General features: G+C 43.5%; 1 protein-coding gene and 1 long non-coding RNA gene across 3 annotated transcripts; one reads left to right on the top strand and one right to left on the bottom strand.

The window, feature by feature from the left end:
- Positions 1-3,938: 3,938 nt before the first annotated feature.
- Positions 3,939-20,201, bottom strand: KRT222 (keratin 222). 2 transcript variants are annotated; one of them, XM_080978361.1, is made up of 6 exons: positions 19,997-20,201; positions 11,734-11,862; positions 9,864-10,084; positions 8,223-8,302; positions 5,745-5,853; positions 3,939-4,231 (listed from the first exon to the last, which is right to left on the bottom strand). In XM_080978361.1, the coding sequence occupies exons 1-6, from the start codon at positions 20,090-20,092 to the stop codon at positions 4,018-4,020; spliced, it is 849 nt and encodes a 282-aa protein (XP_080834487.1). In that variant the 5' UTR covers positions 20,093-20,201; the 3' UTR covers positions 3,939-4,017. The 2 variants fall into 2 exon arrangements, with proteins under 2 accessions (XP_080834487.1, XP_080834488.1); XM_080978362.1 differs by having other exon boundaries at positions 8,271-8,302.
- On the top strand, positions 9,343-24,396 carry LOC308461438. Its single transcript, XR_013978887.1, has 4 exons — positions 9,343-9,713; positions 15,207-15,384; positions 19,802-19,967; positions 23,746-24,396. It is a non-coding gene; the product is annotated as an uncharacterized lncRNA (long non-coding RNA).
- Positions 24,397-25,302: the final 906 nt, after the last annotated feature.

The raw sequence follows: 25,302 nt of genomic DNA, 5'->3' as shown, positions 1-25,302 counted from the left end.
AAGGTGCCATGGGCTTTGAAGACACTCGAACTCAGGACGCAAGGGAGAAACATGCTAAGAGGAAGGCATGCCTGGCAAATCCACACCATGATCAACTCCTGCCCGGAAACCGATGTCCCCACTGTGGAAGGACGTGTGGATCCAGAATTGGCATCCACAGTCACTTACGGACTCATTGTTAAAACCATGCTTATGGAACACAATCTTAGTCGGCTACGAGCGATCGCCAAAGAAGAAGAAGAAAATAAGATTTGCCAGGCTCAGTTTTATTATTCGTATCTTCATGGTATCATTTACTTTGGTAAATTCATATCCCCATCTTGTTTTTTAATGCTCAAAAATTAGTTTTAAATCTCCTTTTTGAAATTCAAGTGTAAAAAGTACAAATTAAGTATCAACCCAAAAAAGAAAAAAGAAAGAAAGAAAGAAAGAGAGAGAGAGAGAGAGAGGAGAAAAAGGCGCACAGGGCAATTAATAAATCAGTTTTACATTCATAATGCCAAGTAAACAAATATTAACAATTCTAGATCAGAAGTTATGAAGATTAAACATTAACAGCTGACATACTTATTTTAAGATCTAGCACAAGAACCAGCAGTAGAAATGCTTGCTTTGTATGTTGCTAAAAGTTGGAAGTTAATTAAATGGAGCATTGACACTTGCTGTGTCATTTTCCCCGCCTTTGCATGCCGTATGGAATAAGGCAACTGTTGACACTCCAGTAAAATTACATGCTACAGATGAAGACCTACATAAAGAAGACACTGAACTGGATCCTCAAAGATATCTTGACACTGCAGTGCCCTCGAAATCTTAAAAAAACACACAACCTAATTTCATCATGAGGTCACAGTTATTGTTTTACTTAAATGCCTCTTCAGGATTAGTTTTTTTTTTTTTTTAGCTTTCTAACGACAAAATAGTTTGAAGTCTGCAGTAATGAAAGAAACTTAGCCTTATCTAAGATACTGTTTTGAGTTTCCATGGCAGTAAGAATACACATGACATACCTCTGCTTCGACAGAAAAATGTTATGAATCTCTCGGGTGTCTGCTAGGAATACAGGAGGTTATGGGTTTGAATCATGCCTTTTCCTTCACCTTTTTTTCAAGAAAAGTTATGCTGTCCTAGGTAAGTGAATAAAAAGATACTGCTCTTTCCTGGTAAACAAGCAAGCATTACAAAAAAAAAAAGGGGGGGGGACTATGGCCAGGACCCAAATGCTTATTTTAGGTATGATCAAAGGCCACTATGCACCCAGGAATATTTTTCTTCTCCATCTTTGAACCACAGTCCTCTCATACGTCAGATTTTGAAACTCAGTTTTAAAGGTAGGCATTCTCAGTTAGCTCAAGGAACACTTATCTCTTCAAGGAACACTTGTCTAAAGCCTCCTTAGCTGTGCTATCATTTGGATCCTGGTCTAAGGATAACCATGATCTCTAGGTTCGGGTATTTTGTCATTCTGCTTCATGTAATATGTAATAGAAATTGGTCTAATGGTGTTCCCATCACTCCCAGTCAGCATGGCCGATGGTAAGGGGTGCTGGGAATTATTGTTAAGTAATGCCACACAAACTCCCCACCCTGATTTACATGGAAATGAATGCTTTCACAAGTGAGGTGATGGCAGGAATGGTATTTACAGGGCAACCTTAGACATGTCTACTTAGAAGTAAGCCCCACGTAGTTCATGAAGGTTTGCTCCTCTGTGTGCATGTGTGTAGAATTGTAACCTCAGTCTGGAATATGCTGCTTTGGGAAATTCTGGCCAGTGTAGCTTTTGAAGCAAGACGAGCGAGGACACATGGTAGCCCTCTAATGGCTTGTCTGCTGTCGTGTGAATTTTTGTAGCCAAGAGCCAAATTCACCAGGCAATACATTTAAAAAGCCGTTAAAATCCATTATTCTTTTTTGTTGTTGCTTATAACCTTGTGCGCAGAGTTTCTGTAGCTGAAATGGGATGATGGAGTACCAGGGCCAGGATTCCAGCTTTTTGGATTAGTGTCGTCATACACGTGAGATTTGAGCACAAGGTTGGCTTCAAGCTTGTAGCCCTTTTTAGAATCATTTGACTGTGAAGCAGATATTTCCAGTTGTTAATACGATGACGACAGACCACATGGTTTCCAGGCCCAGTGTAAGGTGCGCATATTAGTGTGCAAAGCCATAAATGTCTTTCCCCAAATACCTAGAGACTCCCTTGGGTGCTAAGACTGGCAGAGGCAGCCATCTTGGTATTTCTTCCGCCTTCAGATGCTATGGGGCGGCTGTGACCTAAATTGCGAAACTCCTTGTGCCTTACACCTTCTTTATACAGCTTCTAGCAAATGCTGAAGATGTACCTCTTTGCCCTGGCTTTTGAGGTGTATATTGGACTCACCTTATTTCTGCAATGGATAAGTTGTTTGAAACAGTTTTTAATATTGTGTCGTGATGTTGCAACCTGCCCTGGGAGCTTAGGATGAAACATAAGTAATAAATTAAATAAGAATAATATAGGCACGTAGATCATAAAGTAACTGTTATACTTAAGATACCTTCATCCCTGCTACTGTAATAACTACAACATAGCAGCTGAAGCCCTGGGTGTATTGAAATCAAAAGTTTTGCCACTGGGTTCAAGGAAGTCGTGATTTCACAGAGCTGCAGAATCACAGAGTTGGAAGGGGCCGTGGGGGTCATCTAGTCCAACCCCCTGCAATGCAGGAAGCTTTTGCCCAATGTGGGGCTCGAAATCATGATTTCAAGCTATCGAGACAACAAGAAAATATACAACATTCATGAGCTGGCCGGAATTTGCAAAATTGATACGGAAAGCATTTTACCTGCATAGCGTCTTTTCGGGAGAAGGAGAAAAGTAATAAAACATGAATGAAATAATCGTCTGGTCTGGAAAAAACCAATAACCCAGTACTGGAACTGTCCATTCCTTTCAAGGAAGTCTTTCACTTACTAAAATTCCAAGTCACAGTGAAAGGCCAGCAAGAAATGTACTGTACTCAAAAATAAATTATATGGCCCATCCAATGGATAGCTCAGATAGCTTTCTGATGGCTGTATTCTCATGTTTTCGACAAGAACCTACATATTCTTGTCCATTAGGGTATCTCTCTGGTGGCTTGGGCACACTAGGAAAGACTCGGAAGCAAGCCACTTTGGCCAGTAGGGACTGAGCAATGAGAGGCACCAGTCAGAGGCAGTTTGAACATGTTTCTAGTGGGGAAATTATTTTTGCCTCAGGTGCAGCCTCATCTGAGCTTAACCTCGCAAAAGTCCATAAGAGTACCAATGCCATTATCGGTGGCAAGGTATGGCTTAAATCAGATTTTAAACTAACTCCAGGAAATATTTTCATGGTTTATCTGTTGGAAGAAATCCAGCTATGGTGGAATATAGAATCTCAGGTAAGTGAAAAATTATCTACCCATTCTGACAGAACAAGGGCAATGTGCACATGTTTCACAGTGAGTGTTAATTGTACTACTTTGGAATTAGATGGCTTGAGGCCTATTTGCCCTCTTGAAGCTTTTGTATTACCAGTTCTTGGGAGGTAACCGTGACTAAGGGGTGTTGGTGAAAATATATAAAATGACGGAGATAAAAATGACTACAGACAAGTTATAATCACTTATAATCCTGTGGCAGAGGAAGTCCTTTCAAATGTAGATGTTTAGTTCTGCAGAGACAAGTCTTTGAACCCATTAAACATTGAACTGATGAAAATTATAAAAATAAATAATTCTTCTCTGGAGGAAAATAAAGGCGGGGGAGGTATTTCATCAGGTGTTTTAACTAACAGGAATTCTGTTTGTCTGGATTCCCGTAACTTCCTCTCATATAGACGCATGAGCCATCTTCAAAATAATTACAGGATTATAGGAATATATATTAGCTGAAAGAATATACTCCTAGTATTGACAGACAGGAGACAATCATGTGGTCCACCTGGGTCCATACTGCCATTTATTTCTGAAACCCATCCATGAATAATCTTTGGGTAGGTGGGATGCAGATTTAGGTTTTGATGGATGGGATACTGCAAGACCGCTTCATAACCAATCTCACTTCGATATCAGGCAAGCCTTTCTGTTTAGTCTGTAAACAACCTTCATCTGTGGCTGCCAAGTGGAGATCAAACCGCAAAGAAACTGATTTTTTCCTTAAGCGAGGGTTGTCTTTAAAGAAAGAGCCTTCCCATTCTTTAATCACTTCATCTACTTTCTCCGTCCTGAAACAATAAATTAAACATTATACTGATGAATGAGTGTGGAACAGACCTTCAAGCTAGGATTTCACAAAGTGATGGGAATTGGCATGACCTGACCACACACAGAGTTTTCGTTTAGTCAGCTGAAATACGGGGGCTGGTTTTAAAATCTGTATCCCTCAGGAAACGGGATGGCAAGTTGCAACCTTTCTGCAGTTTTTTACTTGTAAAATAAAAGGCGCCCAATTTGCTACACATGAACTTATGCCAAACTGAAGTGCTGCCCTAGAAAAATGATCAACCAGGATTTCATACTATGAAAAGAAAGATACCCATGGAAATCTGCTCTCACAACCTTCTTCAGGACAGAAGGCGGAGAGAAATTCTGTTGAACTAAGCAACACCGATTTAAGGATCTGCATTGATTTATCACTGAGTTTTTAGGCTCCCTTTAGTACCAATGGTTGCTTTTGTTTCCTACTAATTAATGTTCGCTAAATGCCTGTGTGGATGCCTTTTAACATTTGGGCTCCAGTCCTAAATACAGGACACATCAACACTAAAAATTTAAAGCACATTTAAAACATATGGTTCCCCCCAAAGAATACTGGGAACTGTAGCTCTGTAAGGAGGTAAACTACAGTTCCCGGGATTTTGGCAGGGTGTGCGTGTGATGGGCTTTAAATGTGTTTTGAATTTATAGTATGGTATGGTATGGATGTAGATCGCTATTGAACACAGTGAGACATCTGAATAAATAGTCCATCACTCATTGGCCTAGTTTGCATTTCTTGGTAAACATCAGGTTAGTTAATGGTTTACAGTGGTACCTCAGGTTACATACGCTTCAGGTTACATACGTTTCAGGTTACAGACTCCGCTAACCCAGAAATAGTACCTCAGGTTATGAACTTTGCTTCAGGATGAGAACAGAAATCGTGCTCTGGTGGTGCAGCGGCAGCAGGAGGCCACATTAGCTAAAGTGGTGCTTCAGGTTAAGAACAGTTTCAGGTTAAGAACGGACCTCCAGAACAAATTAAGTACTTAACCCGAGGTACCACTGTACTGTGAATCTGATTTTCACTTGCCTTGTTCCTTTCCAATAGCTATGGGAGAAACAAACCACTATAACTGGGTTTGGTTGTCATGCAGACTGTGTACTGTGGTTTGCTTCCCTCAAACAAACCACAACCAATAATCCAAAAACAACCCACAGTGGACCTTAAGCCATCCACACTGGGTACCCCTATGTTGTCTGAAAACAAGATGATACAGGGTGCTTGATCAGAAGCATCCCTACTATGAAGCAAGGTGAGGTTGCTACTTTAACTGGCAAATGTTGCTCTTTGCCAATGCCTTGCGCAATTTCCCACTCACTGTGTTAAACTTCTGCAGGATATTTTTCTGGAGGATTTTGTCTCTTGTGGATGGAGGTGGTAGTTTTAGTTGCCCCCCCAAAGTCCTAAGCTCAACCCGCCTCAGAGAACATTTCCTTATTGCTTGTAAGCGCTCTGCGCTGTTCAGTTTCACTTACTGTATCGTTCCACAAGCCTCTGCGCTCTCTTTTGCGACATTTCCATTTAAGACTGCTTGCTTTGTCAGTATTTCCACTTTTTCAATCTCGTGCGCCTTTAGCTCACTTGCTGTATAAATTAAAACAGAAAAGAAAATGCAATTTTCACTGTTATGCAGGAACAGGCATCTGTAACCATATATGACTTTTTTTCGGTCCAATTAGAAAATGAGAAACTGTAATTAGTTGATCATCAGAGGATGTGCAGTGTTCGGAGAAGAGGAGGTTATGTGTTTGTAAGGAATTTATTGTGTAGTCCAAGGAGCCAAATGAGGTATTAGTAGGGGCAGCCTGAACATGGTTGTAACAAACAAACATACCACTGTGTGAATTGCTATACAGTTGTACCTTGGAAATCGAATGGAATCCGTTCCGGAGGTCCGTTTGACTTCCAAAATGTTCGGAAACCAAAGCATGGCTTCTGATTGGCTGCAGGAAGCCCTGTCAGAGGTTTGGCTTCCAAAAATAGTCTCCAAACCGGAACAGTCACTTCCGGGTTTGCGGCGTTCGGGAGCCAAAACGTTCAAGAACTAAGCTGTTCGAAAACCAAGGTACGGCAGTATAGCTTGTTAGTTATGCCCTGCATAGCTCACACAAGACGGCTTACGTATCCTGAAAAAGCAACGCAGTTCAAAACAACACCAGGCAATCTAAATAACAGTACAAAACTATTTAAAAACCGAGGCCAGTTAAAGATAAATAGAATGGCAGTAGAGATTTCAGCAACTTAAACAGCTACATATTTTTAAATGGCCCATGAAATAGAGTCCCAAATTAGGGGTTGGGGAGTGACCTGAAATAAACAGGTTTTTAAAACCTGCTTAAAGGTTTAGGATATATGTACTCCTATGTAGCAGAGGTCCATAATATAAGGGGGCCATCACAGAAAAGGCCCTGTCTCATGCACCTATCAACTTTATAGATGGGTCTACATGTAGGGCCCTGTATGTTATATTCCCAGGCAACCTTGTATGTTATATGTAGGTGGCCCTTCACATAACATGGTACCAAACTGTTTAGAACTTTTAAGGTCAGCACCAGCACTTTGAGAGGAGGCTGGGAACCCACCGATAACCAAAGCAAATGGTTCAGAATAGGTGCCACACATTGTGATCACCTAGCCCAACCTATTCTGCCCATTTGAAGTTTCCAGAATTATGCGCCACCAGGGGGCACATTGGAAGATGGCCGACAATAACATCTCTCTGACCCACACGAGGTAATTAAGAGGCTGATATGGGAGTATGCAGCCTCCCTTACCCCCCCCCCAAGGGAATGGGGGGACTGCCTTGCCAGCTGTGTCCATAATTCACCCCCGGATTCGAAAGAAGGGGGTGTGGGCACTTGGCACGAAGCCCTCGAGTGAGGCCGGCTCTCCCTGATGCTGTCTCTAATTCGCGCACTGGTTTGCATTAGCTCGAAATATATAATTGGAAAGAAGCTAATGCACATACATCAAATGAAGATCGGGAGTAAAGACTGCTGATTAATGGATCTCTGTGAGCGGAGCGACGGGCTGGACAAATAAATCAAGTGATGAATCATCATTAAAAGACTGGTATGTTGGAGTGAAACGGAAAGCGGGGGAGGAAAAAACTTATCTTTTTTTGTCTTATGTGAGTATCAATAACCCTCCCCTCCAGAGAGAAAAATCGTTGCAATTTATTAATCACAAGCAGGAGTTTAAGAACTGTGTGGAATGAATTACTGATCAAAGAGAGGACTGGTAAAAACATTGGGGAATGGAAGAAAGTTTTATGACGCAGTTATAAATGGCGTCTCGCTAAGACAGGCTTGCCTATAGAAGGACAAGGGGGAGGAGGACCAGGGTCATCGGAATGTGAATGTATGGTTATCGGAATGTGATCTTGACCTGGCAGAGCCCCCTGAGATATGCTTGGCAAGCCTGGGGAAATCAACGGACAGACTGAGGGAAAGTTCTATATGGAGGTGTGGAAATGGCGTCTGTCCTTTATGTGATATGACTTTTGGAGAGTGTAAAACCCACACAGAGGGTGTTTGTTTTCAACCCGCTTGTGAAGATTATCAGAGATCGCAAAGAAAGGAATATATGATAACAACAAGAAGATGAGGAAAGTAACAAAGAGACTATCTGGACAGAACTGGATAGAACTGTTTAAAGCAGCAACATGAGTGATGTTTGGACCCCTTTTGGAGCTTGAAGTATGGGTACCCCCAACAAAAATTTAAAAATCTGGCTGTATAATTTGGAACTAATGTGATTTGGAAATAATGTGATTTGATTGGCCTGTTAATAAAAATTATATTTTTTTAAAAATGAAGTTTCCAGAATTACAGTTGTCTCTTATTTTCCAGTGTTTTATTTTCTTAAAACCCTACAAGTTCTGATTCATATTCAACTTTGCCTAAATGGTGAGCTGTCTTTTTATGTTAATTCCAGGTCTTAAGAAAACTCACATGAAGGTAAGATAAACGCTATTTGGCTAGTGGTGCGCTTTTTGTCGCCTTTTCTGTCTTGGCACGCAGAACGATGAAACCTTGAAAGAAAAAGAGGAAGAAACTGTAAGAATGTAGAATGGGCCTGGTTAGATCCTTCTAAATTGGGAGCTGCCAGACTTCAGGCTTGCTGGATATTTTTTGTTTTGTTGGTGCATACCAGGTTTCGATATCCACCAACCCACCAACTATAATAGTTGGGGGATTGTTGTGCTGATGTACACTTGGAATAAAGGGGCAGAGCACAAATTAAATCCAGGAATCTGCTTTCAGTAACAGAACGGAGCTCAAAAGTCCTTTCATACAAGAGCTTTCTGGTTTCCCTGCAAACATACATTGGATCAACCTGATTTAGGTTTTTAGCTGCTGCTGCTTTTGGACAGCAGAATCGGGAACAATTATCGATTGACTGTGAATTGCCTGAAGAAATAGCAGCAGATTTTGATCTACCTATTGCCCATCCCTGTTCTAGATAAACAAGATACCATGAACATTTGCAGCGGGTGAGCACTGTGGGTTGAGCAGTCCCGATTGAACTTGTTTGGTTTGCAGCACGGCACTTTAGACCTTCTGCCTGTTCAGTATACAAGCATGTGGTATTGTATATTCAGTATACAATCTCTGTCAGGGTAGAGTTAACTCAGGGCTGTTTCATATGTTGTTTCTTTCCTCTATGGAGACAATGGTCTGGACTGGATGCAACATACTGTATATACAGTATTGGCTTATGAAGCTGAAATGGTTAAAACACTTGTGCCACATGCTTGAATGGAGAATCTGCCACAATTGAAGGTTTCTTAGGTTAATTAAGACTTTCCTATAATACAGAGGTGATTGCAGAAGCTTTCAAACTCTCCCTTTCTCACCCACCAGGTTGCCTTGAATGAACTATTGTGTGAGTATATTCTGAGTACATTTTTAATATATGGGCTAGGCAACCAATGAAAATGCTTTGGTCCATTTCCCAGCTAAATCGCCTTGGATCTGCCACAGTGCTAGCCATGTCAAGAATTTTAGGCAGGAAGTGGGATATAAATCTAGGCAGGCAGGCAGGCAGGCAAGCAAGCAAATAAACAAGATAACTTTTACTAGCCATAGAACCCTGGCTATGCTATAGGTCATGTGTTGGCAAACTAAGGCCCACAGGCCGGATCAGGCCCTATTGCTTTCTGGATCCGGCCTGCGAACAGTCCAGGAATTGCCGCGTGGATTGCCAGCGTGTGCGTTCTTTCCCTCTCCCTCCCTCTCCCTCACATGGCGGCATCGGTGCCTCCTCCCTCCCTCTGGCTTCTCCCCGCCCTGCCTAGAGGAGGAAGGGGGCTGCGCTTTGTTGGTGCCAGCAGCAGCAGTGCTCGAGCAACTGCCATTTTAAGCAGCCCCTCTCCGCAGCCCTTTCGTGCACTGCTCACCGTCCCGCCGCCACCAACAACCCCTGCCGCTCACGAGACACAGGTAAGCAGCCACCGGGGCTTGTGGTGCTCTTGCATCACTCCCCCCCAAATAGTCCGGCCCCCCACAAGGTCTGAGGGACAGTGGACCGGCCCCCTGCTGAAAAAGTTTGCTGACCCCTGCTATAGGTATTTGAGGACTGTCTCTGGGTACCTTTTCTCCTCCCTCTCCAGCAGACTGCGGTACGTAGCTATTTCTTGCTCAAGCCTCATCTTAGTGTTTAGTAATATTTCGTGTTGCTGCAGCTGCTTCTCAATCCCTTGCCGCACTTTATGTAGCTCTCTCTCCAGGCCTTCAATCTCTGCTTCCAGATGCTTCAGTTGTGTCTGGTACCGCTGTTCTGTGGTGCACAGAGAATGTTCCAGACCCTTTTCCTGTTAAATTACATTATTGGTTTCAATTCCAGAATGTACTTCTAAAAAGCCCAGGACCATTTAAAAAAACAAAGAAGAGGATAAATAACTTTTGAAAAACACACATACACAGTCAACTTTACATTTTAAATTAAATTCAAACTAATAAAATCAGTATTTGTCACAAACCTTTATATTCTGAGCAATATAAAACATACAGTGGAACCTCGGTTTTTGATCGTCTTGGAAGGCGAAGGTTTCAGTTTTTAAACGCCAAAAACATGGAAGTAACTGTTCTGGTTTTCAAACTATTTTAGGAAGCAGAATGTGCTACATTTGAGTTTCCCTATTGCATTGAGGCTTCCGTATTGAGTTTTTGATTTTCAAACATTTTGGAAGTCGAACGGTCTTCCGGAACGGATTACGTTCGAAAACTGAGGTTCCACTGTAGTTACATTCAGTCAGGGTTGATTGCAGATATTTGGCTCCAGGGATCAGATCTATTATGCAGGAATTGCCAACCTTCAGTGACCAGTGGAAACATTTTGAATTTTGAGAAAGTGCTGTGGGCGCCAATCACAAAATGGCTGCCCTAGGGGCATGGCACAAGGTCATGCTTGCTGCGGGAAGTCACTCATGTCCTAATGCAGGCATAGGCAAACTCGGCCCTCCAGATGTTTTGAGACTACAGTTCCCATCATCCCTGACCACTGGTTCTGTTGGCTAGGGATGAAGGGAGTTGTAGTCCCAAAACATCTGGAGGGCAGAGTTTGCCTATGCCTGTCCTAATGGATCTGACTATGGAGATCCCACAATATTGTTTCCCTTCCCCACAATGCTGCTGTTGCTGTCTGATAACAATAGAGGATTATTCGTTCCATTTCCCATTTCTCCATGTGACCTTTCCCTTGCCAATCTCCTCTCAGGCCATCCTTTTCACTATCTAGGTGACAAGAAAATAGAACTTATCACAAGTGGTAGGCACCTTAGACTAAGGAGATGGCAACAAATCAGGAATAAAAGCCGGAAGAACGATGCAGCAGCAGATTGTACTATTGGGGTAGCCTGGTGGGAGCACCCTATATGAGTTCCTGATACAGTAAGCTATGATCTAGCCATGAAGTAAACTGGTCCTGAGTTCTAGCTTATTCTTTGACCCTTTTTGCTGCCTTTGTTCTTCCTGACTCCTGTCTTATTCCAGGCTCACCTCAGGCCCAGCCTACAGTGCTAGGAATGGTGCAGATAAAGCCATACCCTCTAACACTTCTCCGATGAAAATGGGGACGTCCCACTCCATAATGATAATTTTACTAATTATACCCCACACGTCTTACTGGGTTGCCCCAGCCACTCTGGGAAGCTTACAACATATATAAAAACATAATAAAACATTAAAAAACACTTCCCTATACAGGATTGCCTTCAGACGGCTCGGGGGTCGGATAACTTCATACCCTCCAACATTTCTCCAATGAAAATAGGGACATCCTAAGGAAAAGTGGGACATTCCAGGATCAAATCAGAAACCGGGATGGCTTTTCTAAATCAGGGATGTCCCTGGAAAATAGGGTCTGTAAAGTTACCTTGAGTACTGTGAGCCCAAGGGAAAACAGCAAGCAATTTCACCTCCTCTCTCTGCACAGACAGCCTAGCTGCTCAATCAGACTTACCACAGCATGGAGAGAATCAATTTCCATCTGCATATGGTGCCACTGGCGTCTTGCTTCATTTAGCTCTGCCCTGGCTGCTTTTAGCGCTTCCTCGTCTTTGCTCATTCTTTCACTAGTGGCTTCTTCTAGCTGCAAAGAGGAAGGATTGGCCACATCAGTTCAAGATGTCCCATACTGAAAATTTCAAATTTGGCTGTGTGAATGAATCTTAGTTCCTGAAACAAAGCACACCCGGTGCACAATTCACGTCTTCTTTGTTTTATTATATAATAATAATAATAATAATAATAATAATAATAATAGACGGGGTGGTCATAGGTCTGTCTGAAAAGAAATGGCATATGTTCTAACCCATCCCACCCCACTTTGAACATAGGACATGGTATCAGAAGGGACTTGCTGCCTACAAACTGAGAACAAAATGCTAGAATGAATGAACTTTATTACGGTCACAGACCAGGATAAAACAACAACAACATATAAATAAAATCGCAGTTAGGATTTTTTTTTAACTGATAACTGTATTAGATATAACAAGATGGGCTGTAGAGCTCTGTGAGTGTGTGCCGTCTACCTTACATACCAAAATATTAAGATGAATTTACGGATGACTGCAAAGCAACCCCCACCACGATTCTTTATTGCAGGGATGGGAAAACTGTGTTTCTTCGGGTATTGTTAGGCTACAGCCACCATCATCCTTGATAGATCCAGTGTTTCAGGGCGATCAGAATGCCGATTGTTCTGGGCCATGGCGTTCCAGGTGTTTCTCCTAACTTCAGGCTTAACACTGGGGTGGGAGAGATTATTCTGCCTGCATACACTCTGCAGCAAGTACAAGGTCTCCAACACATCAGAAAGGCCGATGTTGCTCTTGTATTTAATGGTGCATCCTGTGGATAGGATCTGAAGAACTCAGCAGCTGCTACAAGGCCAGTTTTTCATTCACCACAGGATCTTTAGTACCAGTGCTTAAACCAAGATGCCTTCATGTAGCTCAACCTGATATGTGCCAAGACAGACACACTGAAGCTCAAAGAAGACCCAAGAAGAACTAATTGCACAATTCCCATTGAGGGACTTAGCATGTTTCAAAGGACACATTGGCACAACTCCAGAGGTTACTCCATAATATTGTTTGCTTATTTATAAAATGCCATCCATATACAGTACAGTGGTACCTCGGGTTAAGAACTTAATTTGTTCTGGAGGTCCGTTCTTAACCTGAAATTGTTCTTAACCTGAGGTACCACTTTAGCTAACGGGGCCTCCTGCTGCCGCCGCTGCGCGATTTCTGTTCTCATCCTGAAGCAAGGTTCTTAACCTGATGTACTATTTCTGGGTTAGCGGAGTCTGTAACCTGAAGAGTCTGTAACCTGAAGCGTCTGTAACCAATCACCAGCCCAGCTGCTGGAGCGTCAGCCAATCAACACCACCCATTGATGCAGCAACCAATCAAACGTCCAACCCTATGCATTACCCATGTCTAAGACGACCCCCACTTTTAAGTATGATTTTTAAAGAAAGAAAAATAGTCTTATACATGGAAAAGTATGGTACTTTGGCTTTGTTCCAATGGGAACTAGGGGGAAGTTCTAAGGGCTTCCCAGAAAATTCTAGGATGCAGAAATATACTGTTAAGGACTCACTGACTTAAGGACTCACTGAAGCTTCTCAAGAAAGTTCAAAATACAGTCAAGGTGTCTATGAGTCAGTTGCGTGGATATCACTGGGGGGCGGGGAGGCAAATGGTTTGAATCCCAGAGTACTCATTAAGATCATAATTCAGAAACACTACTCGGTTCCTGCACCAGATGACATGAGGAAGCTGCTAACCTGCGTACTGTATTCAAATCTCATGCACACCCTAGTTTTCAAAAACTTGAAACTCGAAAAGGTATTTGCTTGAGAATGTAATGCGCATTGGCAAAAAGTGCACTCCCAAGGCCTGCTCAATCTTCTCTCCTGAGAGCCACCATTTTCTGTCTCAAATACCGTCCCAGCGCAAATGGGCAACTGTGCCCATGCCTGCAGCTAGACTCTTTTTTGCATGACAAGGCTGGTTCCTGCAACATTCACCTTGTTCACCAGTAAGGCCAAGTCCTTGTTCGTGGGGCGGGGCGGGGGGTGGGAACCAGGATGGGGCGATCTTGAATCAGTGGCTGGTGTGCCGAGCGGGGCGAGGGGAAAGGCAATGTGTTTGTACGAGCAAACTCCCGTGATGCACACCGAGTCCCCGACTCACTTCACCCGGCTCCAGCCGCTTCTGCTGACCCACGTGGCTCTCCCCCTCCTGTGGCAAGGATGGCAGTGGTGGCAGTGGAGTGGCAACAGAGCAACCGGGCCTCCCAGTTAGCAAGAGCTCATCTTTTTTCATGGTGCCCAAAGGAAAAAAAGCAGACTCAGTAGAACTTGATCACCCCATCTAGGCAAGTTTGCAGCCTAATGCACCGTCAAATCTAACGCACACCCTAATGTTCATGGCAGAATTTGGCCAAAAAAAGTGAGGATTACATTTGAGGAAATACGGTAATTTCAACACCTCACATTTCTTCATCTACCTGTTGGAGTTAAGCCAGCGCAGGGAAGTCTTCCAACAACAGAACTGTGAGACATTTGGAGACATCACAGCGTTCCAGACAGTATTTACATTTTTTTTAAAAAATAATTTGTATACTGCTTTTCTGTCCTTAATAGCACTGGGCATGCACCTACACAGGAGGAATGTGGTGCAATGGGTGTGTTGTTGCAGAGATGGTCAGTCCTGACAAAATACAGCCCATTGGTCAAGAAATCAAATATATGGGGCCAGGCATGTGCAGAGCTTGTCTGAGGACATGGGAGGCATGGGACATTCTTGGCATGATGGTGTAAGTTCAGCAGGCCCCTGGCGCGCACACACCCAGGCCGACTTAGTCCTCTGAGGCTCAGGACAGGTGTACCCGGTTGCCCCACCCTGCGTGAGATGCACTCTTGGCACTATGGGACAATTCTGGAGGCAGCAATTCTGAGGCAATAGTAAACATAGATATGATAGCACTACAGAGGCTTTGGGGGATAATAGGTACTTTGCACAATTAACGCCAGATAAGGATGCTTGATGGCTCCACTTCAACAGTGACTAGGCATCATCTGACATTCAGAAAGCTCATGTTGTTACTTTTTCCCCAAGGTGCTTCTGGAAAAACTTGTCGTTCTGTCTTCATTTTTGTAATTACATTTATTGGCAGGGAGTTAAAATAGCCCCCTGGCCAAAAGCCACCCCCCCACATTTGTACTAGAACATGTGAACAATATATAATATTTGAGTCTTTAATGAGAATACATAATATATATGTAGGACAAAAAAGGTTAGCCTTAAAAACAAGAAAGGAAACGATGGTCTGAAAGCCACAAAATGGATCACAGATTAAAAGGTTTTTTTAAAAAAATAAAAAACCCCTAATAATAATTTCATGTATTTATTAACCCAGATAAAGCCTGGACTATATAATTTTATTCAGCCTGATGGATCTGATACCTGTTTGAAAATGCATAAACATTGTTGAAGCATCATATTGGAATTTGACTTCTCATCTGGCTGCTAGAAAATAATCGTCAGCAACCAGTTCAGACATAAGTTGTGGATTTCTACTGACACCTACTTCTGAGGTAATTTTTTTACAAATACCTAGCTTTGTTCCTTCTGGAGAAATGCACGTACTCTGTCATTACCAGATTACAAATTGCCTTTGCATGACACATCCTCAAATGACAGGGGAGTGACTGTAGGCATGGCGGACGTCATTGAAGGCCTGGTTTGTGCTGTTCATGGTATATGCAGAAGAAATTCATGCTTTAGGATGGTTATTTATGCATTTCCAAAAGAAGAAGAAGAAGGAGCAGCAGCAAGAAGTACATTCTCACCACAGAGGTCAAATATATGCATGAAATTTGCATATGCAGCTAATTAATATGTATACATATAGGTTCACATTTAGAAAAACAAAAATGCTTGCAATCCAGGCAGAAACATGAAATATGATATGAGGATGAATATGACCTGTATGTTTGTTCAGTTTGATGCTGTTGGCGGGCAACTTCAAGGCTCCAGTTGCTGTCCCTTTTTATGGTTCTTTACTACGGGCTACACTTGCCAACCTCCCCCCCCCCCCGGCCTGCCATTCTCCCCTGCATTAATCGCCTTTCCATCTCATGCAACTATTAAGCTCACTTTTCACCTCTCCAGTTCCATTTCTGAAGGCACTTCTCCCCTTTATTCTGTAGCCCTGCTTTGCGCCTCTTTTCACCTTCACCTTCACCTTCATGTCCATGCCTCCTCCTGCTCCTCTTCTTGTGCCTCTGACCCTTGCTCACAAACCACCCTCATGGGGCCCCCTGCATCTTTCTCCATCCACATATTGCAATGACTAAGCACCCCTTGCCACCTTCCATCCAATTATGAAGCTACTTTTCCCTCCTGTTCTGTGGACACTTCATGCCCCAGCTTTCATGTTCACTCCCTTCCCATGCCTCCTACTCCCTCCTTTTTTTTGCAGCCCCTTTTACACCCCCATTTTCACCTTCACTTCCTTTCCCTCCTCAACCTGACCTTGAACACGGACCACCCCTTTTCCACGACTCATCCTCTCTCCTATAATAACAGCCCCTTTTGCATGTGAACCATTGTGAAACGCACGGTACTATATCTTTTAAGTTAAATAGATTATTAAGAGCAAGGCTGTCAGTTAGCTTGTTCAGTTAGGGAAGGTTAAGTTCAGCTGATGGCTTATGTACATATATGGCTTATTAATAAAATATCTGTTCTAAATTATTACACGTAATCTGGAACTTTATGTTGAAGACAACACATGGCACCAGGAGTGAAATACAGTGTGTGACGCTACAATGGAATATTTGAAGCCTCTCCTTCCTTCGTCTCTATCACATGGGGTAGCTGAGGAATGGAAGAGGGAGAAGTTTAAGTACAGTGAGAAGGGTTGCGTGTTGAGACTTTTAAACCTCCCCCTTAAATAAATTCACACAAGATTCAATTTTTGGTTTGGTTTTTGACAGAATTTAGGCCACAACTTTATTGATTACAGCAAGTGACTGGTTGCATAGGCTCTGGTTCGACTAGCTCCCTGCACCGTTGCAGGTAGCGCTGACCCAGGGCACTAGCATAGGTCAGCCTAGGGTGAACACCTGGATAAGCAGAAAGCCGGGAGCGGGCTATCTCCGCCACCCAAATGCCCCCCTGGACTCAGGCATGGGCACAACTTCCTCACAGGGGTTGACCAAACCATTGAGTCCCTGGATTCCTCTAACAGAATAGCCTTCACATAGGGATGGCGAGAGCGTTCTCCCATTTCTGTCACCTGAACCAGAGCCTATCCGCAACCTTACAAGTTGTGACGATTTGCTACGCGGCAGGTGAAACCCAAATGGCACCAACCAATCAGCCAAGTGGGGATAATTCTTGCCGTGCCCCTGTCCCAACGACAGATGACACACGACGGCATAGCAAGGTCAAGCGTACAAGCCCTAAATATAGGGAGAGGTGGGCAGGTGTTCCGATGCATGCACCGAAAGAGGAAGCTCTGGGTCACGTACATAGGTATATATAGGTCCCTTGATCTGTTTAGCCTGTGTCCCATTGGCCTGACTGAACCCTGCATCAAGGGACCTACCAATCAGGTGTTGTGGCTATCCAAACATACCCACCCACAACACAGGGTTAGGTTGCCAGGTCCCACCGCAACACGTGCCCTCTTTAAGGGAGGACCCGATTTGTAAGAAAAAAAAGTGGCTGTTTTAAACAACAGCCTATGTTGCAGCCAGTAAAGTAGGGGATGAGTAACACTGAGAGGAAAATGGCAGTTTTAAACATCAGCAGAGGTTTAAGTGAAGCTGGGATGCTTTAAAACATCCACTTTGCCTCCTTTCAGGGTCACTCCCTTCTCACTGTACTCAAACTTCTTTCCTCAGCTATTTCATCTGTGAGAGATAAAGGACTCACTGGCATGTACCACTCCCCCCGAAGATTGATCACGAGTGAATGTGGCCTCCTAGCCTCCAACTGCCCCGGAAATGCCAGGACCATCATGAAAACCCTTAAGCCATTGTGGCTTCTCACTTTCTCACACAGAGTCCGAAATCCCCATCTTTGTTGAGGTACACTAATCAGAAATGGCTTCACATTGGGGGAAGCAGGGATGAGAGAGTTGCCGACTGAGACCTCCTCCTCTGCCACCTCCTTTTGCTGCTGCTCCTGGGAGTTGTAGAAGGTGGGTTGAGGGGGAAGGAAGAGTCTTGCATCGGGTTCGAGCGAGGGAGCTAGAGCGGCCAGTCAGCAGAGTATCAGCAGCACAAGTAGCAGGTAGAGGAGGAGAAGGGGGGGCAAGGCAACGGGGACACTGATGTCCCTGTCTCCATTGTGGGAAGCAGCGACTCTCCAACCTGGCAGGTCCCCATCCAGTTGACCAAATAAAAACAAGAAGGAGAAAGTGAGCCAGGTCACGTCTGAAGAGAAGGTGGCGGCTAGAGGAGACCTTGGGCAGGAACATGCACTGTTTGTGTGTGTGTGTGTGTGTGTGTGTGTGTGTGTAGCTGGCAGGATGAAGACAGGCCTGTGGGGGGCTGGAGTTGAGGGGTGTGGGGGCAAGGAGGTTATGGGGTCAAGGGTGAGCACTGGAGCTAGCTGGGCTTTGCACGGGAGGGGTTGTCTGTATCCTGAAAAACTTGAATAAAAATCTTAACATGCAAAACCAACAAGGAAAGAGCCCCTCCCCAGCAGTGATAGTGATGCAGAATTATGAGGACAGTTGGAGGGTCTGAGGCCTGAAGAAAGTTCCTCACTCCTGCCCTATCCTACAGCTTTTCTATTGACCCAGGGCCATTGGTATATAAGTATGTAAGCCTTGTTTTCGGGACGCGGGTGGCGCTGTGGGTTAAACCACAGAGCCTAGGACTTGCCGATCAGAAGGTCGGCGGTTCGAATCCCCGTGATGGGGTGAGCTCCTGTTGCTCAGTCCCTGCTCATGCCAACCTAGCAGTTCGAAAGCACGTCAAAGTGCAAGTAGATAAATAGGTACCGCTCCGGTGGGAAGGTAAACGGCTGCTCTGCTGTGGTTCGCCAGAAGCGGCTTAGTCATGCTGGCCACGTGACCCGGAAGCTGTACGCCGGCTCCCTCGGCCAATAAAGCGAGATGAGCGCCGCAACCCCAGAGTCGGCCACGACTGGACCTAATGGTCAGGAGTCCCTTTACCTTTAAGCCTTGTTTTCAGCAACATATGTTGCTATCAATGGTTCACATACATGTTGCACAGAGCAGCTGGGCGCATTGAGATGTGGGGAATCCAGGTCCAAGTTGCTTCTCTGCCAAGAAACTCTCTGGATGGGCATGTCAGTGCCTCTGGGCCTAACCTAGCAGGCTGCTGTGAGGACAAGTTGTTGTAACCTGTCCCAGCCTCTTGGGACAGAATTTGAAAGCTGCTGGAACGTACAAATAGTATCATCTTACACCAGAAGCAAGCCTGCCGTGAGATAATAATAGGACCATACAATCACAAAATAACCATATTTAAAGTGTAGCAGGGTGATAACATCAGCTAGCTTACATATCTTAGTTTATGATGTGTTGCAGTACTCAGACTAATTGTCCAGCTGTGATTCACAGATGTTTATTTCTGTGTGGAGTCTAATGGTGTCATTGTGACCGGATAACCTTTAAGAAATACGAGAGCTGGAACAAGGCAAGGCATTGCAAAATACTATGGCACTCGTTTTCATCTTCTGGGGGGACACTGTAAATATTACCTCGAGGGTTAAAGCACAGGCTCCCACAACCTTAAAAGTGGCTAGAAATCTTAACCCACCTTAAAATGGCTCCTATACACAACTGCTAAAGGATGCCTACTTTATCCCCCCCCCCAACAAAAAAAGAAGAATCATCTCAAAATGAGCCAAGAGTACTATTTCATTTGGGGGTGAGGGGGTGGGAATCACAAAAACCTTTGCCATCCTATTTACATAAACAGATAGATGCAAGGTGACATGACTCTTATACCTTCATGTATTTCCCCGCAGTTTTTCGGGCTAGATATGCTGCAGTATGAGAGGAGAAAGAACAGAATAACACACACACACCGCGATTCCCTTTCCCCAATAAAAGGCTGCATTGGAAAAGAAAATACTGTACCTCACAGAGGCTGAGAGAGGAACTGAGTACACATTGGATTGCCTCCTTATTCGGGTAGGTGCCTTTCTGTATATAATCATTACCTGGGTCCCTGCTGAGAGGATGGTCTCTATCTGACTTCTGGTGATGAGCGTTTCATAGTTTGCCCTGATCTCATTGAGGAGCTGGGACAGTTCCATGCTGCTCCCATCCTCCACCTTGGCTAACTCAACCTTATGGATAGGGCGAGAAGCCTGCAGCAGCAGCAGCAGCAGCAGCAGCAGCAAAGCATTCTCAGCCTGCAGTAAGAGTGAGAACACAGAGGGAGAGGGAGAGAGAGGAGGGAGGAAAACACTGATTTTTTTTTTAAAGCAGCAGAGTTCTATTCTCTTAGCAGCATTGAAGAATGACCATTTGTTTTTGATTTATTTCATTTATTAGATTTATATATACCGCCCTTCATTCAAAGATCACAAGGCGGTTCACAGAATAAAAAAGAGGATAAAGGTAAAGGGACCCCTGACCATTCGGTCCAGTCATGGCCAACTCTGGGGTTGCGGCGCTCATCTCGCTTTACTGGATGAGGGAGCTGGCGTACAGCTTCCGGGTCATGTGGCCAGCATGACTAAGCCGCTTCTGGCGAACCAGAGCAGCGCACGGAAATGCCATTTACCTTCCCGCTGGAGTGGTACCTATTTATCTACTTGCACTTTAACGTGCTTTCGAACTGCTAGGAAATAGCAAAAGCAAAACAGCAAAGCAATAACACACAGACACACCCTTTCTCACAGACACATTTAAAAGGCTGTAGAATCAGCCAAAGGCCTGGTTGAAGAGGAGAGTTTTCGAATGGCACCTAAAGATACGTGATAAAGGCACCAGGCAAACTTCCCTGGGGAGAGCATTCCACAAATGCTTTGAAATGAAATAATTACAGAATTAATTATAATTAATTATGTTTGTCAGTGAACTGAATTGTGTAGGTTTTAGGGGAAGCCGAACTGCAGCCAAACAGAAACGGCGCCGATTGTGGTGAACACTGAGTGGCCCCTTAAATCCCTAGTGGTGGATGGATCAAATGAGGGCCACTTCAGAGTTGCTTTTTCTCCAACACAGAGGCTATTTTATAGAATATAATTTATTGCTGGGGGGGGGGGGATGACGACAAGATAAAATGAAAAACAATCTTGACTGAAATTAGACAAAAGGAAAAAGAAAGATTTCCACATAAGATTAGTATTAATTGGCAAATTAAGACGTTGCAGAGGCAGTTATCTATGCTAAAAACGCAAGAGATAGAAAAGTTTAATTATGCTAAATGAAAAACTTTGAATTTGCCAATAAATCAGGGAAGTGGCTGGCGTATGAACAACAGAAGGAGAAAGAGAGGAAAGTGATAGTGAAGCTGCAAGAGGGAAACACTGTGATAACAGATAATACACATATGAAAAAAAGTATTTCATCAATTTTATTCTAAGCTGTATAAAGCAATTTCTTCAAACTTTTCTTTTCAGTGGGCCTATTCAGACTCATAATTGGTTACATGTTTTCATAGAATCATAGAATCATAGAGTTGGAAGAGACCACAAGGGCCATCGAGTCCAACACCCTGCCAAGCAGGAAATACCATCAGAGCACTCCTGACATATGGTTGTCAAGCCTCTGCTTAAAGACCTCCAAAGAAGGAGACTCCACCACACTCCTTGGCAGCAAATTCCACTGTCGAACAGCTCTTACTGTCAGAAAGTTCTTCCTAATGTTTAGGTGGAATCTTCTTTCTTGTAGTTTGGATCCATTGCTCTGTGTTTTATTGTGTTTCTTTGTTTTTTGATGTTTTAAAAATGTTTTAAACAAGTTTTTATTTTATTTTTATTACAGATATGCTTGCCCCTCTGTGGGCTATGCTTGGGAGGGAAGGTGGCATATAATTAAATTTGATAGATAGCTAAATAAATGAACTATATTAATGATTTTAAATGACGGTATTACTTGTTTACGCCAGATCACTATATTGTGAATTGCTTTACAATTGCCTTGGCTTTCCTGCAGCTAAATGATCTAACACTTTGTGCCCTTAAGGCCTCATGAGGAATGATAAATAAGTTGAATATGGGATGTTGAAACTCGAACATCCTACACACTTTTCTTTGGAAGCCAAGAAAGCTAAATACATAATGCAACATCCTACAAACTTTTCTTTGGAAGCAAAGCAACCCACATACCTAACGCAATAGGTTTAAAGAGTTCATTTTCAACATTTTGTTTTGAATCAGCAAATTTCCTCACGCCTCAGTTCAGCTCTGGGATTTTATTGGCACTGGGATTTTATTTATTTATTCAAAATATTTATGAGTTGCTTTTCTTTATCGATATTCAAGGGAACATACCAAAATAATAGGCCTACAATGAAATGATAAAATGTAGCAGAGTGATGAAATAATGGCTTAGATATCTTTTTAATTATTTATTTTCTATACCGAATATGGTCAAAAATTAAGAGCGACCAATAATTTCAATTCAACCTTCCAAACAGTGGAAGTAAAAACATAGAATTACAAAACTTAAGAACTATTAAAAGTCTCCATGAAAAATGATGCAGGAATTGGCATGTCCCTTAGTTGTCTTAGAAGGGCATCATACAAATTGGGGACCAGTACTTCCTCACCCTGGTCGCCATACATTTGAATCCACCTGGTGGGGGCATCTGAATACCATATTTTTTCATGTATAACACGCCCCTGTGTATAACACGCCCCCTGTTTTTTGGGACTCCATCAATCACCAGTCTCCCATATGTACTATCCATGTATAAGACGACCCCCAATTTTAAACTTGAAAAAATTGGGAGAAAATATAGTCTTATACATGGAAAAATATGGTAATTCCTTTTAATGGAGATCTTTGGGCTGAAGATAGCCATTCATGTATTCAAAACCCAAACTTGGGTCGCCCCCCTGTTTTTGGACTACAGTTCCCACCGTTCCTGGCCACTGGTCCTGCTAGCTAAGGGATGATGAGAGCTGTAGTAAAAAACAACTGGAGACCCAACTTTGGGAAACCCTGCATTAGAGCATGATGGAGACTCTGTGACCATCCAGATGTTGTCATACTCCCTCTTGCCCCAGCTGGCATAGACACAGGTGAAGGATGATGGCAGTTGTAGTTTAGCCACAGGTTCCCGCTGGAGCTTTGAAGGTTAAGTTAATCACTCTGAATTATGCTTTGAAAGGCACTGAGATCCAGTGTAGCTATTTTAATGTCAATGTGATATCGTCAGAATGATGGTTCTAAGCTGGAATTCTGATTGCAGTGTTTTGATGCAGCTGAAGTTTCTGAACTGCCTTTAAGTATAGTCTGGTACACAACACATTGCAAAATCTAGCCTAGACAGAGCATAACTTTATCCACAACAGTGGAGGGGCCGTACTAATATACCAGAGAAAAATTAAGACCTAAGTTAATGTTTTCCATAGAGAATTCACCAGATTAATTTAAGAAGGGAATTTAAGCTCCAACTGGGAGTTATAATCCAGCAACATCTTCCTCACTCCATGTTTGACATGTTAGCTGGATTAGAATATTTTTTTATTTTTATTTATAGCCCACGTTTTGGCTTATTCCAGATCCTCAAGGATGCTCACATTCAAAGCACCATGGAACTGAGCAAAACAGGCTCTTTAAACCATCAATTCTTTGGTCCCCCTAAGCGATCTGTGTGTTTTCATCCATCTCAGCCTAGCAAACTCCTTAATTGACTGCATCTATACTCCTACACTTGAGCTCTGCGTAGATGTACACAGTGCTCTTGTTTCTTCAAGTTGTGACAAGTACCCTTGTGTTTCCTTGGCCCTAGGTACGATTACATACCTCGATGTCACAACAGGATGCTAACGATGGATGCCTCCTATGTGAACTCAGCTGGTCCAGATAATGATCAGTCAATTTTTGCAGTTCAAAGTTTCGACGCTTTGAAATAGCATCATCCAGGCAAAGATTTATCAAAGCTTTTGCCAAGTGAACGCTCCTGGAGATTGTGCTTGACGCTGATGTGCGTGTTCAAACAAGATAGTATTAAATAAAAATTCAGACACTATATTCCTTTGAATCTGAGCTCAAAAGATACTGGTGCTGCAGACTGAAGCACTCATTCCTAGCTATGTGCTGACTTTAAAACCTGAAATGCTTAAAAAAAACAACAGTGGGCAGGGGGAGTGGAGGTCTACGATCTATGTTCCCATAAGCATCCGGTTGGAAACTGTGAGACCAGGATTCCGCACTTAGGCAGGCATGTGGTCTATTCCAGCAGTGATTTTCTTACATTCTTCTCTAAACCAGGGATGGATAAACGGTGGCCCTCCATAGGTTGTTGGACTCCATTAGCCCCAGCCAGCAGAGGCAGATTTAGGGGGGCGTGGCTGGTTCACCCGCACTGGGTGTTGAGCCAAAGCTAAATGTTGGAAGGCACATAAAAAAGTACGCATTTTTCGCTCTATAAGATGCACCAGACCACAAGTTTTCGGAGGAGGAAAACAAGAAAAAAAATATTCTGAATCTCAGAAGCCAGAACAGCAAGAGGGATCGCTGCGCAGCCTGCATTCGCTCCATAAGACGCACACACATTTCCCCTTACTTTTTAGGAGTGAAAAAGTGAGTCTTATACGTAGAGCAAAAAATACGGTACTTCTTCATTCAGTGTATAGTTCAACTAGGGAAGTTGCTCCCACAAGAGGCAACCTAGATAGTTTTAAAAGAGGTTGAAGAAATTCAAGGAAGAGAGGGCTGTCCATGGCTCCTAGCTATGACAGCTATGCTTCTGCCTCCACAGCTGGAGGCAGTGATGCTTCTGAATTCCAGTTGCTGGAAGCTACAGGAGGGGAGAACGTCCTTGTGAAAGGTCCTGCTTGCAGGTTGCCCACAGTGGCCACTGTGAGAATATTGGACTAGATGGGCCATTGGCCTGATCCAGCAGGCTCTTATGTTCTTATGCTCAGCTCCTGCTCATGGAAAACCTGCACTGTCTTTTAGGAAGAGACTACAGCAGTCTGCTCTCTTTACGCTTGGTAAAAGGTAAAGGTAAAGGGATCCCTGACCATTAGGTCTAGTCGCAGATGACTCTGGGGTTGCGGCGCTCATCTCACTTTATTGGCCAAGGGTACAGCTTCTGGGTTATGTGGCCAGCATGACTAAGCCGCTTCTGGCAAACCAGAGCAGCGTATGGAAACACCGTTTACCTTCCCGCCGGAGTGATACCTATTTATCTACTTGCACTTTGACGTGCTTTCGAATTGCTAGGTGGGCAGAAGCAGGGACCTAACAACGGGAGCTCACCCCCTTGCGGGGATTCGAACGGCCAACCTTCTGATCGGCAAGCCCTAGGCTATGTGGTTTAACCCACAGCTTGTCACATACT

Source organism: Podarcis pityusensis (genome assembly GCF_964106645.2).
Source record: "Podarcis pityusensis genome assembly, chromosome: 13".
Lineage (NCBI taxonomy): Eukaryota > Metazoa > Chordata > Lepidosauria > Squamata > Lacertidae > Podarcis > Podarcis pityusensis.
This window is presented reverse-complemented; position numbering and strand designations above follow the sequence as displayed.

Excerpts from the sequence above, each read along its gene's own strand:
- KRT222 (XM_080978361.1), bottom strand. The coding sequence starts at position 20,092 with ATGGAACTGTCCCAGCTCCTCAATGAGATCAGGGCAAACTATGAAACG. Across the intron at positions 11,863-19,996 it reads TCCTCTCAGCAGGGACCCAG|CTAGAAGAAGCCACTAGTGA; the intron begins GTAATGATTATA and ends TCCTCTTTGCAG. Across the intron at positions 8,303-9,863 it reads CTGGAGAGGGAGGAGAAAAG|GTTTCATCGTTCTGCGTGCC; the intron begins GTACCCAGAGAC and ends TTTTCTTTCAAG.